This window comes from Chelonus insularis, unplaced genomic scaffold, assembly GCF_013357705.1.
Source record: "Chelonus insularis isolate UGA/USDA-ARS -01 unplaced genomic scaffold, ASM1335770v1 contig_397_pilon, whole genome shotgun sequence".
In the NCBI taxonomy this organism is placed as follows: Eukaryota; Metazoa; Arthropoda; class Insecta; order Hymenoptera; family Braconidae; genus Chelonus; species Chelonus insularis.
In genome coordinates, this window is record NW_023276552.1 from 1,500,122 (window position 1) to 1,518,645 (window position 18,524).

General features: G+C 29.9%; 3 protein-coding genes across 5 annotated transcripts in view; 2 read left to right on the forward strand and 1 right to left on the reverse strand.

The window, feature by feature from the left end:
* The window catches only part of Sema5c (Semaphorin 5c), a 77,546-nt gene that overhangs the window by 50,071 nt on the left and 8,951 nt on the right, over window positions 1-18,524 (reverse strand). For all 3 annotated transcript variants that reach the window (XM_035084712.1, XM_035084713.1, XM_035084714.1), the window contains 2 exons: window positions 15,861-15,914; window positions 7,667-8,374 (listed from right to left, as the gene is read on the reverse strand). The gene's annotated coding sequence lies outside the window, so the exon portion shown is untranslated. The remainder of the gene's footprint in view (window positions 1-7,666; window positions 8,375-15,860; window positions 15,915-18,524) is intronic.
* Window positions 12,752-13,895, forward strand: LOC118067783 (uncharacterized). Its single transcript, XM_035084723.1, has 3 exons — window positions 12,752-12,957; window positions 13,049-13,209; window positions 13,520-13,895. Exons 1-3 carry the CDS (start codon window positions 12,923-12,925, stop codon window positions 13,789-13,791), a joined length of 468 nt encoding a protein of 155 aa, XP_034940614.1. The 5' UTR covers window positions 12,752-12,922; the 3' UTR covers window positions 13,792-13,895.
* On the forward strand, window positions 16,300-17,622 carry LOC118067781 (uncharacterized). Its single transcript, XM_035084720.1, has 3 exons — window positions 16,300-16,616; window positions 16,705-17,057; window positions 17,298-17,622. The coding sequence occupies exons 1-3, from the start codon at window positions 16,582-16,584 to the stop codon at window positions 17,555-17,557; spliced, it is 648 nt and encodes a 215-aa protein (XP_034940611.1). The 5' UTR covers window positions 16,300-16,581; the 3' UTR covers window positions 17,558-17,622.

Sequence of the window (18,524 nt, forward strand, 5' to 3'; positions counted from 1 at the left end):
TGAAAACGATACAAGATAAAGACTGTGTATATGTTTGCAACTATGGGAATATGTCGATGGCCTTTAAGGTCAACACCGTGAAATCTCGGCGTAATCGCGACTTTTGGTCAAGTTTCTACACTTAACACTAGACACACATCAGCTATAAAATAAATATTTTAATATTTTAGTTAGCCTTTTGAGATAAGAAGTTTTTTTCTTCCGGCTTAAGGTTATTTTAGAATTCTTTAGAATACCTATTAATTAATGCACTTTATTTATGACGTCTTTATATAATGTTTAAGACAATAATTATACAATTATTGTAGATAAAGTCTTATTTATATTATTAATTTATCGATAAATAATCTTTCGCTTGAAAAGGGTACTTGAATGGTAAATTTAATTTATCGTTCGATGGATAGGATAGGAAAGTGCGATATAGTTTGGTGTCATATATCAAATTAGATCATTAAAGAATAAGAATTGTTTTTAGTTACTTTATAAATCATTTATTAAGTGTTTTCATCTGATTAATGAACTTTTTTATGATTGTGCTAATAGAGTCTGATGAGCTTTTAAACAGTCATAAAATATTTATTTTGAATTTATTAGAATTAAATATAGACTCGATTAAAGACTTTATTTGGCAAAAGATTTTTTACAAGCCATAAAAAAAACGATTCTTCGAACAACTTGATTATTCAACACGGAAATCAGGATTTGTTATATAAAATTATTTAATTATTATATAGACAAGTTTTATTTCATAAAATACATGAGAATAAATTTTTTATTAGTCTATCATTTAAAGATGTATTTAATATAATTAAGAAGACCTCATGATCTAAATAATGATATTCAAAGCTCTAATCTAAAATCAAATAAATTAAGTAATAAGTATCTCGATTAAATTATTTCCTCATGTTCTATTTCTTTTAAATCCTAGCTTTCCTGTCTATAATCTAATACTTTTAAATAAAAAAAAAAAAAAAATTAATAAGGATTAGTTTTCCTTAACCTTTCAATTCCACTCCACTTTTATCTACAACTACGATTCTCTTCAATCCATCAAACCTACTCAAACCAGTTTGACACAAGCAAGCACCAAAAGAAGAATCAATTTCTCAAATTGAAAATTCATTTAAATCATATTAATATTAATTAATACATCTTCTTCCTTGTCACACGGAGTAAAGCAATAATTTCTAAGCACTTAAGCGGTAAAAAAATGTGTTCTTGTCTGATTGCTGAGTGGTAAGGTTTAAAATGTAGTCTTAATGCTTCTTATGGAAAGCGATCGCTTGCTTAAAAGAGCCTAGATATCTGCGATTGCCTTGCCGCAGGCGAGAAAGTACCCCACAGGCGTTAAATACTTGCCATAGTGCGTACGATGCTAAATAAGAGACAACATGAGATGAGAGGCTGAAAATGATTGCAGGAAAAAGTGAGAAAGACATCTAGACTCCTGGCTTGAGGAGATTAGAGGTACGTGCATTTATTTAACGCGAGCAAAGCAACCAGATACATAATAATAAGCAAAGCGTGTGCATCGTATAAAAGAAGGAGAAGAAGAGGAGTTGGCAAAGTCGGCAAACTCTAGGTCTCCATCGTGATGCCGACGAGTCGCGGAGTTATCGAGACGAACGTGAGTATCCGTATGCGTGAGCAGACAAGAGGTAGTAGGCCATCACCTTATACGGGATCCTTGCGGCTATGGGTACATCGTATCGCGCTATAATCCTCCTTTGCAGACCAACAAGACGAGGAAGAAGAAGCAAGAACAGAAGATGCTCTAAGATAAGACCACTAGGACGAAGACTAAATTCTTTTGATTTCTAAGAAGATTTTAGATAATTTTTTATTCTGAATTATGCTTGAGATTATTGTCTAATGACACAGGAATGAAGCTATAAAATAAAATATATTTGATAGAAAATTATTTTAATTAAAATATTCAATTGATTTTTTTATTGGAGTTGATTAAAAAGAATTTATTTGAATAGATTCACTATTCTTCCATCACACGTCTCTGTTTCTTTAGAAGAGGAATAAAATTTGATTAGAAATATGACAAAACATCTCTACAGTCTCAATAAAAATAATTTTTTATCGTTAACTAGTGAATAAATTCAAGAAAAAATTTTTTTGGAGTAAAAAACAATAAATAATAAATTAATTAAAAAAGAAAACATTTCTTAGAATGCATATAAATAAATGTTTTATGTTAAAAATTAATGGTTTATTAATAAATATAATTATTTTTGCAGTTTTAATGTTTGTGTGAATTGCACAGAGATTCCGGAATCTCTTGAGGCTATCATTTGATAAATTAAATCCCGAATCAGAGGTTAATTTTTTATAAAACATTTTCTCCATACACATTAAGAAGTATTTAAAGGAGATAAATTACCCGACATACTTAGAAGATTAATTCCAGGTCAATTCCAGCCAACTAACATCAACCTAAAATCCCACATGAAATTAGATACCACTCACATCATTTCTGTTAAATTATAAACTTTACTTCAATTTAAATTACCTCAACAAAATGCAATTAAACATGAACCCGTCTGAGATTGACTAGACTGCTTTGATCATGATTATAGATCAAACAAGATTAACTATTCAATTGTTCGATGACATGATAAAAAAAAAATGATCAACAATCGATAAATAGATCACTTAAAATGCATTGTGTCTTTAATTGTAGCCAATAAAATTACAGCTGATTTAGTTGAAAGCACTTAAATTTTTTTTATAGCTTTAAAGAGCAAAAAGATGGATAAAATGATCTCATTTAATATAATAATTTTTTTCTCCATTTTTTTTTTTTGCACGAAATGTTAGGGTGTTAAACGTGTGCACAAGTTCCAGATGTGTAGCACGTGTTCGTGGTTTTATTGTTTTCTTCGCTAGTTTATTTTTCCGTCAATTTTTTTTCTCTATTTTCGACCCTACTGGTTCGACCTTCGAAAATTTAAAACGCGCGGGTCGAAAGAAGCTGCCGTCAGCGTGGGTGAACTCCAAAAACAGGTTCTGACGTTAAGAAGGATCGTAAAAAGGAAGACAGCAAAAGCTGGAGAAAATAAACGATGAGAGAAACGAAAATAAAAGAGATTTATATATAAAACCCTACGATGCATGGCTCGACGTATATTATGAGATTCACTTGGTGTTACTTTAATCTCGATGATAAGCGGCAATCAGACATAATATAAAAGTCGAAATAAAAATATTCAATGGAAGCCAAAGGACGAATAAGTACAAATATCGTCTAGGGCACATCTTGATGTTTCGACGTAAAGAAAGTTTACGAGCATTACGACAAAAAAACCTACATCAACTTTAAAAACTCGACAATTCGTTTTAAATATAAAATTAATCTCGTATCTCTAAGTTAATGTTGAACTTTCGAGGCTTTTTGATAAGAAACAAAAATAAATAAACGGACACTCAAGAATAGTGCGTGAAATAAATAAAAAAAATATTTACGTAAACTTTATCATTTCTAAAAAAAAAAAAAAAACACCAAAAAAGGTTAAAAAAAATTAGATAAACTTTTTTTTATTATTATTGAGTTACTTTAATTTAGACTTGATTAAACAATCGGGTCAATTAAGTTTTAATTTTAATCTATCCAGTATTTAATAAAAGTCGTTAAAAACTCATAATTCTTGTTGAACTTCAGGTGTATCAATCATTAATAAGTATCACACCGTTGTAGATTATTCTAATTTGCCTCGCTTTTCCAATTTGTTATCAAAGTATTTTTTTCCTAAATTATGATTATCTCATAATACACGATAGAATTTATAATAAAGATGAACTTGAATAAATTTATTTCCACTCGCGTAAGAGTAAAAATTCTTTTGAAATTTTGTTGACACCATGAGAGAAAGAGGAAGATTATTCTTTAGTTATTTTACATCGACTTTCAGAACTCAATATATTATCATGTGGTATAAGTTTAGCTATTTATATATGGATATATTATATTATCTAAAGCGTGCGTATTATTTTTTCTTCATCAATGAAATATTTTTGGAGACGGAAGCGGTGGCATTCTTTACAAGATTATACACAAAACAGGTCTAATATATAAAGTAAAATAAAAGTTAGATGTACAGACCACACAAATATGTTGTGTATGGAAAAAGAAATGTTGGATAAATAATCGAAAGATAGTTTGGAAGAATGAGAAAAAAAAAAAAAGTAGAATTGATAATCTAATGTATGAAGAAAAATTATTAAAAATGAATTATTAGAATTTTATTAAAATTTAAATAAAGTAAAAGCAATATAACTTTTTTTTTTTTTTAGAAAATAATTCTCTTTAAAATGTCAAATAGTAATACTGATTGATAATAACCAAGTTTATAAGAAATAATTTCATGAGAAAAATTTTTTACAACTCTTCACAGAAATATCTTGGTGAATGCAATTTCTAAATGTCACGTCGAGTAATTTTTACCTGCAAATCAATGTCAAGTACGTTATTGATTTAAAACAATGACACACATAGTGTATTACTTTTCAGTAAATTTTTTTTATTTCCGAAGACTTTAAATGGCTTGAGTTAAAAAAATAAAAACCCATAAAAATATTTTTATTATCATAATAATAATAATATTGGAATAAAAAACTAATCATTATTTAAGAATTTTTTTATGAAAGAAAAATATAGAAAAAAAATTTTAAATCTAAAAGTTGTGTAATAATAAAAAAAAGTATATGCAAAAAATGACTTGGAAAAAAATTCATTTTATACATTTGATATTAAAATGAAATATTAAAAGTTAAACTGTCTTAAACGTTTACGTGACATGACATAAACACTCGACCTTTTCCATCAATTTTCTTTGAAAATCACTCATAATTCCAGACCAAAACGATTAGGAAGATCACTCCGCGAATGAGGTTTGCAGCTGCAAATCACGAGCGTATTTAGAAAAAAATATAAATCGACTGGAAATAGTGATCCTTGCCATTTGTTGGGTCACGAATGCATGAGAGGCCCTGCTGTGAATCATATGTGAGCATACTCAGTTTTCGAATTTGGGGTTGAGAGAATACACAATAGAAGCCTGCAGGGGGTTTTTTCAAAAGAAAAAGCAAGAGAGAAGTTAAAAAATAAAAAGAGTAACAGAGAAAGAAGAGTAGAGAATAAACTAATGGGGAAGGTACTTGGACCTTTTCACTCTTCAAAGACTTTCAGAGGTAGGTACACATTGGCGTCGAATTTGAATTATCAACTTAGCGTAATATAATTGGATTTCGACCTCTAATAGCCTTCAGAGAACGTTGGATTATCGATTGTGAAACCTTGCATGTTGTTTCTTTTTTTTGCTACACACTTGTCTTCTTGATATACTCTTTTATGTATGCTTGAGACTCAATATGTCATTCAGGTGTGTCTCAGGTGTATGTAGAATCATATTGATAAGAATTCTACATGAAAAAAAAGCCAAAGTCTAGGCTAATTATAACACTCATCGATTTTATTAAAGACTAGAAGCTCAATAATTTTATTTGTAATTTTAAAACAAATTAAGAAAGAATTTTTTTGTAAAAATGAAACTTACGCTGCTGGAGTTTGTCATAAAATAAATACGTAATTTCAAACATGAGGAAATACTTAAAATCAGAAATAACATGAAGAAATAATGTTTGGTTTTCAATTAAAGGACTTTTTGCCCTTCACTAAAAGTCTAGTGACTTTAAAAACAAACTGAAGAATAATAAAAGAGAGTTCTTCGTAATCAAAACAAAAGTAATCTCTAATTTTCATGTGAAAACTTTGCTTAACGTATTTTTAATGAGTTAAAACTTTGTCCGAGAACCTACGTTAATGAAGGATCTGGGAATTTTATTGTGTATCAATACCCGCAGGTTTTAAAGCAAATATACGTGACATAGAATATTTGAAAAAACATTAGCTATGAAAATTACTAGTTCATCTTCTATATAATACTTGACTTTAAAAGTCATTTTTCAACTCACAAATATTTTTAAATGACTTTCAACTTCTTAGGATGTGCTATTCTAGCACAAAAAATATGGAAAATTCAACAGGGAAAAAGTTCACTGGTTGAACAAAAAAATTTCCCACCATATAATTAAACTGTCTATTCACCAAAAAGGTTTAAAAAAGGCTTTTAAACCAAGAAAACGTGCGTAAAAAAAAAGATTTTACGCCAATGAGTTGTAGTCAAAAAGCAAATATACACTAGACCAGTTCCTGTAGTCTTTGAACATGCTTTAATTTCAAAGCGTATTTTACTCAGTACTCTTCTGACACCACGCGTGTCAATCTGTAGTACCAATTAACGCCATCCACGCCTGTCATTGTTATTCAACAAGTCGTGGGCACACGGGACCATTGGCCAAACGAGTTGACGGAAGACACCAGTGAAGATCAGGTATCATAGAATCGTGATCAAGACTCTTCATCCTTCACTCTCTTTTTCTATCTTACTCCATGTACATACGAAGTCAGTGGACGTGCCGAACTCTCGATGGTCGGACACGCCATGATAAATAATTCATGTCTTTTCGTGGCGACCAATAGCTCTGATACAAGAGAATAAGCCAAGAGAAACCCAGTCATGCCGTATTTCGACGAATGATTCGCTTTTAAAACGCAAACTCAGTCGGCTAAAATCACTGGATCTTCTTGATTATTCATAAATTCCATCGATCAAAGCAAAAAAAAATATTCTGTGCAAGAGATAAAAACTTGAATTTACATGTCCTATATGGTTGGCTAAATAAAACTGCTTTCGATTTCCTATTGAGAAAGTGAAAATGTTGTGATGAAGTTGTAGCTAAATGTTCATGAACAAATGTCGATATTGGTAACATTACAAACATCCGCTCTTATTGACTACTGTCGCGTGTAGACTAGATTTTAAATTCGACCTTCGCACTTCCGTGCGTGGCTTTGATCAAATAAACACTTGTAATTATGTACCAGTCAATTACATCATAATTATTACAGAAACTGTTTAATACATTAATAAAGTAAGTAAGAAGAAATACTTTGAACAAATAAAAAGTGAAAAAAAAACATAAATACTCTGAATGTTCTTAGAAAAATTTCAAACTTCAATTACTGGGTAATGGCAAAAAAAGACTTCAATGTTTACATCAAGGGCAAAGTGTTATGTATTATGTATAAATGTCGAGATGCTTCTATTGGTAGAAAGAAGAAAATTACTAATGATTATTCATATTGGATGTGATTATGAAAATAGTTAGGTAACATTGAAATGATGAAAAAAAGTTCATATGTAAATTCGTACGACTAATTTACCTAAATAATTGGAGACTTTGAAAGTTAAACACATGGTTGGCAATGATGACCAAATTGTAAAACAATTTACGTCAAGAGAATGGATATAATAGTTATCATTATGAAAATTATCAAGGAATTAGCTCAGGTAAACACAAATGAAGCATAGAATGGTAGTTTTTAAGAATGAGTATTATTGAATAAACAACTTAATAGAATTGTTCGAACTTGCCTTTAAAAATATAGCTATTTGGAGCAAATCAATTAGGAGTAATCAAAAGATGTTTGGAATCAAACTTCTCAAAAATTTACATCTGCATGAAGTCTTTGAGTAGCAAGATTAAAGCACTTATGCTGATATATTGATAAAATGAACTGCAATCATAAACTAACCTTTTGAAGATGAAAGTTAGGACGCAGTGGTCTTCTTGAAGTACGATGTAATCAAAATACACATGTTGCCAATGAATCAGGCAGTATTATAACTTCTTGGAGCCACTGAGATGTTGATATTAAGGTCGACGATCGATTCACGAGTAAAAACAAGTCCGATAAGTCTTGGGGTTAACACGTGAATGCTAAGTAATAGCAAGGCCGATGCTTATGTCTCACTTTACACGGTTGAGCGAATAGTAAGCGTCAAATCTTCCATTAAATGTGCTCCAAACACTCAATTACACTCAAGAGTTCAATAGGATATTTTAAAACTTCACAAATTAATAAAATGTCCAGAAAAAATGGCACTTGGTTTGTTATCCACACTGTTTGTTTATGTTTTGAATCGCGCGCGATGCTTATGACGCACGAGCACGAGAGCAACAACTTTATTACGGCATTAGGTTAGGTACCGTAGTTTGGTACTGACTGAACACAAATCGAGTCACGAGTTACTGCAAGAGCATGCGCAAGTCTCATAGACGCTCCCTACTCTTCAAAGTTAGCGTCATGGTAGAAAGCCTCAGTTTCCATCGTCGACCGCCAGGTTGGCGCCAGTCAACAGCCTCCTAAACTCACCCTACCTGATCTTCTCTGTTATGTCCAAAGAAGAAGCCAGTGAGGATGTGTAGAATGCACATATGATGTAGCCACCAACGATGACAACTGGAACAAAAAATGCTAATTCAAACAATTGCTTTTGAGACAAAAAAAAAAATTTTTTGATTTTTTGTTTTTGTTTTTTTTGCTTGACTTCATTCTTCTGGATAGTTTTTAATATGCAAATGGTACCTTACAAGAGACTGAAAATACAATTATTTTAGCCACTAACACCAGAATAAAGAGAAAAACTTTACTCTTTGTTCCATTGAAAAGTGAGATTCGCAGAAAAGAATTGGAATGGATGTTAAAAAATATACGAGTTTGTATTTTTAAAAGAAAGGTAAAGAAAATTTATTTCTTCTTTATTCAAGTTTAAAAAATAGAGTTATTTTGCTCAAGTTTATAAACTGTAATAAATATATGATATGAAGTTGTATTATAATATAGTTATATGCATGAATACTAATAAAGTAATAAATTGAATTTAAGGTTCCCCATTAAAACACGTGTTAAATAATTGAAATATAACAAACAATGAAAAGAGACGTGGCAACAATAAAAGAAATATGATTGTTTCATTAAAAATTCATTAAAACAAGATAACGTTTGACTGACATGGGTGAAAAATAAAATATAAATGAAATAGAGAATTTATATACCTGTTTTGGAGCAAAATAAAAGTTCATGGATGTTAAAAAGCCATTAAAAGTTGCAATATCTTTTTATAATATTGGACATGTGGTATCACATACTAGTATGTTATTGAAGTTACTGATGTGGTTTAAAAATTGAAGGTAATAAACCTAGGAATGTTGAGAAGGTCAGAATCCAGGAGACCAATAAAAATAAATTACTCCACTTTGTGGTAACATCTCGTCAGGAATTTTTTAAAATCTATCATTGATGGATATTTTTAGGAAGCTATATGTCTTCTTCATAATGAAAGTCTGATAGCAATCGAGTTAAGTGTCCAATTTCTAAGTTGTAAGTAAACCATTAACAGAAGGAATGGAGTAAAAGCATTGTTACAGATCAATGGGTCAGTTTCCAGGAGCCTTTGGATGCCTAAGAAGGACATTGTGGCGACACTTTTGTATCTTTTGTCCTCTTTCTAGGTTCACTCCCGCCTCTGACAGTCAAACTTAAGTGCAGGACAAAAAGCATTTTCTGCCTCCCATAGCGAGTTGAAGAGGAAATGTCACAGCGTATTGCCATTACGAATGACCTGGTGGATCTTGGGCAGACAAAAGAAAACACTGAGCCCTTTTGACAAAGGACAAAGTCAATAAAATATATTTGTCTTGGTAATGATTGTTTTATATAATAATATATATCTATTTGTACGAGCTGGTAGTAATTATTTTTTATTTTAATACCAGCTAATCTGAGAGAAAGTTTTACAATAAGATTAATCAGGTGACCAGATTTTATCAAAACCGTCCCAAATTTTAATCTTGCACTTAGAACAATGAAGTTTCAATATAAGATTTTGATTCATCATACCTATCGTTAATCATCATCATCATCATCATCATCAAATTGAAAACAGCCTGACTCGATGTAATATTAAGAATTCAATAGTGATTTAATTATCGTAAAATCTTGTGATGCTAACAACATGTAGGCGAAGTAATGTTTGATATTGATACGTTGACATGATTAACGAGACTTTCTTTCTAAAAAAACTTTCAATACCATATCAAAAGAAAAAGTTTTAATTTATTTAGTGAAATATTGGTCCAAGTCACAACTTTACGAGTTACCCAAGTTATCTCTTTTTCTCAAGAAGGGTCAATATGATTACACATCCGTTATACCAGTATTGGGCTACCTGCTTCGATATATCTACGAGTTAAAAGACTACAGGTTTTCAGATGATGCATTTAGGTAAGTAGGATCCATCAAGGACGGTTGGAACCAATCCTTCGACCTTCTTATTATTCTTCTTCCTCTCTTACGATTGAGAAAAAAAAATACTTGAATCCCCCGTGTGGCCTAAAAAAAGAAAACTTGAAACCTGTTCTGTCTTCCAAGTCAGTAGAACAACATCCTTCTTCCCAATTTCTCCTTCGTTTCTAGGATGTCTAAGGAACTCCCTCGCTTTGGTCATCTTTCATGAAACCTGAACATCAACCTTGCAACACCTCAGAGACTCATGTTTTTCGCAAAAGTGTTTTATGATCTCCATTCGAGTTGAAGTCCTTCCGGGCATGGATCCAACAAGCATCAGCGATCACTTCCAGGCATTTAATCCTGCTGGGAGTGTTGCCACCAGTGGGATACAGCATACGATTTACTCGATTGCATCTGATAAATTTCCATTTTTTCTCATTTTATCATAAATTTTATCCTCACTTTTAATTCATTTATATTCTCTTCCTGAATCCTATCATTCGTTTATTTTCATATTTAGCGAATTCGATGATAGCCCAGAGTCAAATCGATAAACGGATAAGCTAATTTTTTTTTTTCATGAATTAAATATTTTTTTTATTTCAAATAATTTATCAATCTCACAGTTGTCATTTAGACAAAAGTTGAAATTAAAGTATAAAATATCTTGGACTTTCATATAAGTCAAGACCTGTCTAAAGATTGGATGAATAGAATATTTTTTTTTCTTTTGTTGCAAAGTTAAGAAGATCGTTGTTGATTTGAATGAGTTCTGCAGTCTCTAGTCACTAAAGTCTAGTGTATTAAAAATAAACGAAAACAAATGAAGAGCCTGGGGCTGACTGCTGCAAAAGAGAATAAAACTGACACGTCTGCTATTGAAAGATACAAAGTTTTTTATCTACTCCATGTTATTGATAATAAATACCTGTAATATTAGATAATGATTTTATTAGAACCAAGAGGAGGAATTTATTTAATTAATAGCTGTATGAAAAATGATGTAATGTTTTTATGATCAAGACTAAGTTATTAATTTTTATAAATGCTCTATAAGAATTATTGTCACCACATTCTTCAAGTTTTTTTGTAAGATGTAGAGTATAAATTACAAAATATACAGGAAATGAGAACAGGAACGTTTAACTACAAAAAAAAGTCAAAGGACTTCATGAATTTCGTGGTAGGGAAAGGCTATAAAATGAGAAAAGCTGAAGAAAAAGGAGTGAATTTATTCGCCTGTTAGTTTTATCTGGAGTGCTGTCTCTCATTATGTTTAAACTTTATCTACTTTATAAATAATTTATTACTGAGCAAACTAGTGAATGAGAAAAATTTATACAAAATGCAGATCACTTTCTACATGAAGTTCTCGCTTGCTCAAAGCAAAAATTAGATTCTTTTTTTCCACCACTTTCTAGATGATCAACGAATTAATTTTGCATACAGGAGTAGGTATAATTAAATCATCAAAGAATCATTTTTAGTTCAGACCAAAATAATCTAATTATTTTTTCTTCATTTTCCATATTATAGTCCAACTTCAATCATAATCTTGATGAGAATAATCAGACATCGCTCGTTACCTGGAATGACCCACGGATAAAACGATTAAGGTGCGCCAGGCACGATTAAAAAGACGATGGTTAAAAATGTCAGAAGATCAGAGGCGATGATCTAACAGCGGCACTATACCAAGGGATAATTGTTGTGTCTTCTGGAAAATATGCCTCATAAGTTTGCCTAATTTTTAATGACTTTTATTTCTTCATTTTATTTCTTAAAGAAAACTTAAATCATCTTTTTTCTCCCAAATATGCTATAAAATGATCATCACAATTTATACTGTGAGAAACAATTCGTTTCCTTTTTTTTGGAAAATTTTTTACCTGCCGTGTGTTATTTTTTTCACTCTACCAGTTTTTGTTGGAACGTTAGCTATTAATTGTTATGATAAAAAATGTAAAAAAGTTTTTAAAACGAAGGATAGTATTTAAGTTTAAACCAAGCTTAGATGAGTTTAAAGTAGAGAGTTTAATTTTTACTTTTATTTTAAAATAAATCTATTAAAAATAGGAATCAAAAATAAATGTTAGTATTCCAACAGAGAATGATGAAAAAAAGTCACTTAAAATGACTTAAAAGACTTGATTAAAAACACTATGCTTCTTTGAACAAGCTTTCAAAGCTAATCTAACTTTTCTTAAATTTTTTATGAGACTTGACTTCTAAAAAAATTAATTACTTAAAAATTTTAAAGGACCATATAAAAGAATGTTTTTAAAATCATTTTATAGCCTTTTTTGCAAAAATAAAATTCTCATGAGTTCTTAAAACTCTCAAATAATCATTTGAAAGTGAGAAAAATAAACGTAATTATCAATTATCTAGACTTTAGTGATTTAAGTACATCCTTTTAGCTTGACATAGAAAAATAAAAGAATCTTTCCCATCTTTAACAATGAAATCATCCATTCACTATCATATTTGCGTTTGAATTACTTTTTTCTATGTATAGGTTCATATAGTCGATGGACGGGAGTAAGAGTTGCAACGTAGCACAGTGTTAATATAATGCCTGTTGTCGAGTATGTAAGAGATCATAAGAGATCGGTCACGCGAAATTGCTGCTGCAATAACAAGCAAGAATCTTTTTTTTATCGAACCTATGTAAGTTATTGTTAAATCTTGTTCGTGGATACTGACTATAAATTCAAAATGAAGTCCAGTATTTTTGTTTTTCTCTTAATTTCGTAAGTATTTCTCGAATGTTTAATAATATCTTGAATCTCATTGCTAACATGAGTCAGCACACATTAAATGACTTTTGGAAACAATTTACAGTATTTTCTGTGGTTGCCAATGCTCTCCGTATGTTGATTTATCATGGATAAATACGATGGTGGAAAATATAAATCGACAAGTTCAGGATAATGTGCAACAAGCCCAACAACATATTGACAGAACTGTAAATGAACAATTGTCTAAAGTAGATCGATTGATTGGTAATAATTTTTTTCATTTTTTTTCATAAATAAAATGTCATTAACCCGCTATAAATGGATGGTGGAATGGAAATATTCAAGCTTCAAGCAAAATAAAAGCAAATCACTGCATACATATGCTTCCATGATTGTTCTATTTGCTCTCCTTTCACTGGTCATTCCTCAATCAACGCTTCAACCTTCAGCTTTAAAATCAACTCCTGACTCATTCTATTACTTTACACCATACAACTTAAATTATACATTACATTCATCTGATATTTTTTAATAATTATTAACTATTTCTAAATCCTTGATATTTTTTTTCCAGATCAAGTTAGATCTATACCTATGTCGACAAATGGACAAACAGTTATAGTTAACAATTCCAATAATGTGAGCAGAAGTATTTTCTCTGGGACTGGACTTGATGGGAAACCTTATTATCGTGATATTGAAGATAAGATTGTCAATAATATTCAATATCGAACTATTCATAATTATAATGCTACTACTGATAAGATGGAAACATTTCAGTTTACTAGAGATTTAACTGATCCTCATGCTCCGTTTGTTCCAGTGCATAATGTTAAACAGAAATAGAAGTTAGAATTCTTGATGGAAAACATAAGATGTCTGATTTGAATAAACAATAAATACTCTTTGGTCTGCATTTATTTGCTGCATAAGAACTAGACTATTTTATAAATTAACATTTGAAAATATTTTAGTCAATACCTGATAAAAATATCAACACTAATTAGATTTATAAGTTGAATGCGTAACAAAACTCGAAAGTTTTATTGATTGAAGCATTTTGTTATCAACATTGAATGTAGGTTTAGATATAGTTATGAGTTTTAACGAGCACCTCGAACTGCATATGTGGTACGGTTGTTAATAGCAAGTTTCATGACTTTTCTTCGCAATAACATGCAATGGAATCTAAGAATAACAAAGTCTTCTAACGGATGTGCTAGATTTTAAGGAACAACATCTACGTTTATACACGTGTTTTAACCACAGGTTAGAGAAACAGAATTTAAAATGGAAAATAATTTATGGAAACCCATTATGTCTTACTTTCACTTCATGTTTCATTAACTTGGTAATCCCTTAAAAGAACATGGAAAATTTTAATATTAACTTGATATTAGATAAGTAAATAGATGTCTAGAACATTTTTCCTTCATGTTTTCATCACATTTAGATTACAAAGTTTTGAAAATATTTTTACCATTACACCATGGTCTATCTCATTTCCCTTTTCACTTAAAACTCTCCCTTCTTATCTTTTTGTTTTTAAAGTAAAAAGAATAGTAGCCATCCAGACGATGGTATCTCAGGTGTTTTAAAAGGACTAATGGTATCGAAATTCCAAAGTTAAACTAAAAAATAAAAAAGTCTCTAATGCAATATTAAATTGTTAAGTTTTTGCTTTTTTCAAACAACCAATAACTCATGTGGTTATAATAAGAATGAAGAGTTATTAGACATTTTAAAGTTCTCAGTACTTCTGATCGCTACTTTATTGCTACATAGAACATCAATATTGATGGAATTTTTGATACATGTTTATCAAAGAAAATTATTAGTTTTGGAGTAAATAAAAAAAAAAAATATTTGAAAACTTAATTTTCACAGAATATATTTTTTAATTAACTTCATAAAATTAAAAAAAAAACGTCTCTCAGCTATGAATATCAATAAATTAAAAAAAATATATATCATATGATATTTAACGAGAAATTTTTGACAAGCTACCAATGTTTACAACAAAAAGCTTTTCCTGAATTTTATATATATTTTTATTTATCAAAATTCTACTTCTATCTGTGAAAATCCATTTTTCAAAATAATTAACATTTTTTATTTTTCTACCGAACCTTCTAATTATTTAAGTGGTATGTTCGATTCCATACATGATCTTCAAAATTCAAAATTTTTTTAGATAATGTCGTTTATCCACAAGGTTGTTACAAAACATTTAAAAAGTGTCTCATAACTCTTCAAGCAATTTTTAAGACTCATTTGTCAGTTATACGATTGAGAATTCCCGAAAAGTTTCAACGATAGCCATCAAAGTTCCTGAGGCTCGTAAGACCCAGTAGGAATGCAAGACTCAGAGGTTGTTACCAGCTGCTTGAAGAGCACAAGAAGCTAAAAAAAGGACAAGACCATTGGGTCTCCCATAAATGTATTATCAATTCTCTGATCGATCTTCTTTTTTCACTCTGCTTGCTTCTCTTTTAGCTGATGATCTCAGCCAAAAGTATGAGTGTCTCAGAGACTTGATATTACATATCTGTCACCAAAGTGTCTCGATAACATAGCTAATTATCCCCAAGATATTGATGGAATATTTATGCCCACATTTTTTATAGTTTGATTTTTTTACACGTGGGTGTGTCTTCCATATTGTCATTTGCATGAAATAAATGATTTCACAGACCGTTTTCGCTTACTTTTATAAGATAATCACTATCTGGTTATTTTTTTAATGGAACCCTCGAGCTGTGCTCCATCATCGAATTTCACCAATCGGTGTCGTCAGCAGACGGTATCTTAATTTCTACTTTATATACCGATTATACCTTTCCATAAGCTAGCAGCATCATATTTATGGTATTTATAAATGCATATTTGTTAAGTTTGCAATGAAAAATTCCTACCTCAGTAATAATTGCAGCTCCCAATGATTGTTGACCAGGTTACCAAATGGAGATCTGAAAAATTCAATTTAAGAATTAAAATAAATTTTTACTTATTCATATAATTGGATATCTTATTCTTGGTTTGAGAAAGAGTTTGGATCATTAAAATTAAAACACATTTAGCATTGAAAGTGCTATTTTTAATACTTGTAAAAATTAACTGAATATATATTCTTGGAAGTTCATGACTGATAATATAATTATCAAACAAACAAGACATAAAACATTTGTGTTTCTGTTTTTGACAATAGAATATTTATATAATTACTACGCAATATACTGAAAAAATATGTGAATATGTATTCTCAAGACATATTTTTGAATTCATTTCAATTTATTTTCAAGTATAAAAATGGAATGAATAATGGAAAGGAAATTGTAGCATATCAGAAGCTCACTATTGTGTGTATAACAATTTCGTAGAATGATTCGTTAGTACTGTATCTATATGGAGTGTTAAATTTAAATTTTATTTCTACGCAATATAAAAGTTGATATAGATAATACTTTTGGGCCGTAGATGGGGGTATACAAGACGTATAACGCAGCTCAGTGATGAAATATAAACTGTTGTTGAAGATTCGCCAGAACATTCGTGATTAGTCACACTACAGTACAAGATATTTTTATTTTTAATAATATACGTAAGTGTCATTAGAACATCTATTCATCATCTACCATGAAGTTGAGTATTGCGATTGTTGTTTTAGCGACGTAAGTTTATTTGAAAAACATGATTATAACATTGTCTAGTTTTTAAACATTCTTTAATTATCAATAACGATATAAATATTAATTCTAGGATTATTTATGGATGCCAATGTGCTCCGTATCCAGATTGGAGTGAAAATTTCAACCAGCAAATGCAAGATTTGGAAAATAGATTGCATCAAAATGAAGAAAGAAGAAACCAACAATTAGAAGCAGGAAGATTAGAAAGAGAAGAAAAAATGAGACAATTGCATGAGCGATTAGAAGCAGGAAGATTAGAAATAGAAGAAAATATGAGAAAAATGGATGAGCGATTGGAAGCAGGAAGATTAGAAATAGAAGAAAATATGAGAAAAATGGATGAGCGAAGGGAAGCAGAAAGATTAGAAAGAGAAGAAAATATGAGAAAAATGAATGAACAATTAGAAACAGCAAGTCAAAACGGTTAGTATTGTTTAAATTTTATCTTGCATTCCACTGAAATAGAAAATATGAAAGTGAAATAAAATATTAATCATCAATTCCCTACTCATATTTGATAATTAGTTCCAAACCAACAGTTATTTATCTCATACTCCAAATTAGTACTTTGATTCCAACACTTTCAATAATTAACTATACTTGATAAAAATTTGCTTCATTTTTTAGAATTGGTATTAATGTCTTTTTTTGAACTGTTTTCAGCCGGTAGTGGTTCAATATTCCCTCTCAATAATTATTTTGTTAATGGAGTTCATGTATATCATCGTGTTAATGACAAAACCATTGACAATATTCGAGAACGAACCGTAATTGACTATACTTCTAAAACAGGCAAAACTGAAATTAAAAAATACAAATGTGAAATTCCCATTAATTCTCCATGTGTCTTGAAAAGTACTGAAGTTAAAGATGGTCCCCCAACAAACGTTTATTATTCACAAAATGATTTCATGTTAAACTAATAATTACTAAAATATTTCTTTGTTGTAATTAATCTTCTTGATGTTAGAATTAAAAGAAAATTTTTTGATTAAAGAAATAAAGTTTAAATGATATAATAAGTTGTGTTCAATTATTTCATGTAATGAAAAAGCCTCATAATCGAATAAATAACTTGATATTGATAAGAATTAACACTTTTATATTTCATAGAAAAATATTAATCAACTTTGTTCAGCTTTATTCTGTTCATAGTCATATTGATTCTTCAAAAATTTTATTCTACCAACACATCAACGGTTCTGCAATTGAAAAAAAATACTTATGAGTCATTAACAATAATAAACGAACAAAAAGTAACTTCTAAATCGAATATTTTTTAAACTCAGATAATATTTAAAAATTTATTTACTCTTTTATCATACCAATAACATTATCTCTCAGACCAGATTTTTTTACTGATATCGATGGATGAGTGTATACCTAACTGATGGTAATAAGGCAATTATCAAGGTTAATTAACCATATAAAAAAATAATTTGATAAATGTCGGTTTTTAATTTAAACAAATGTTGACACAAACTACCAATTCATGTTCTTGTACCGATTATTTTGACATCAAGGCAAATGAATCGTCTTAACAATTATATTTACATGACGAATAACTCGACAGGAAGTCGTAATCACACTAATGACGATTTTTTATTAGAAAAAAATAACTGTAGTAGATTTTCTTGTTGGTATTAGGATTAAAAGCTCTAGTTAAATTTAAATTCAAAGCCGTGGTTTAAATTTTAGCAGTGAGGAAATGAAGGATTGGATTGTTTACAAAGTCTCATTAGCAAAACTTCTCAGAGATTTGGTGCCATGACGAGTAATCTATTTCTCACTTACAGTTTGGGATTTCACAGGACTTTGTTAAATTCGGATTAATTATCTAAGTTTCATTAAATAATTCTGTTATTTGGAATGCATTTAAAGATCATAATT

Bases quoted from the DNA above. Each gene is read 5' to 3' on its own strand.
- LOC118067783 (XM_035084723.1), top strand. From the start codon at position 12,923: ATGAAGTCCAGTATTTTTGTTTTTCTCTTAATTTC. The intron at 12,958-13,048 runs GTAAGTATTTCT...AACAATTTACAG, and splicing joins TTTGTTTTTCTCTTAATTTC to TATTTTCTGTGGTTGCCAAT. The intron at 13,210-13,519 runs GTAATAATTTTT...TTTTTTTTCCAG, and splicing joins TAAAGTAGATCGATTGATTG to ATCAAGTTAGATCTATACCT.
- LOC118067781 (XM_035084720.1), top strand. From the start codon at position 16,582: ATGAAGTTGAGTATTGCGATTGTTGTTTTAGCGAC. The intron at 16,617-16,704 runs GTAAGTTTATTT...TATTAATTCTAG, and splicing joins GCGATTGTTGTTTTAGCGAC to GATTATTTATGGATGCCAAT. The intron at 17,058-17,297 runs GTTAGTATTGTT...AACTGTTTTCAG, and splicing joins AGAAACAGCAAGTCAAAACG to CCGGTAGTGGTTCAATATTC.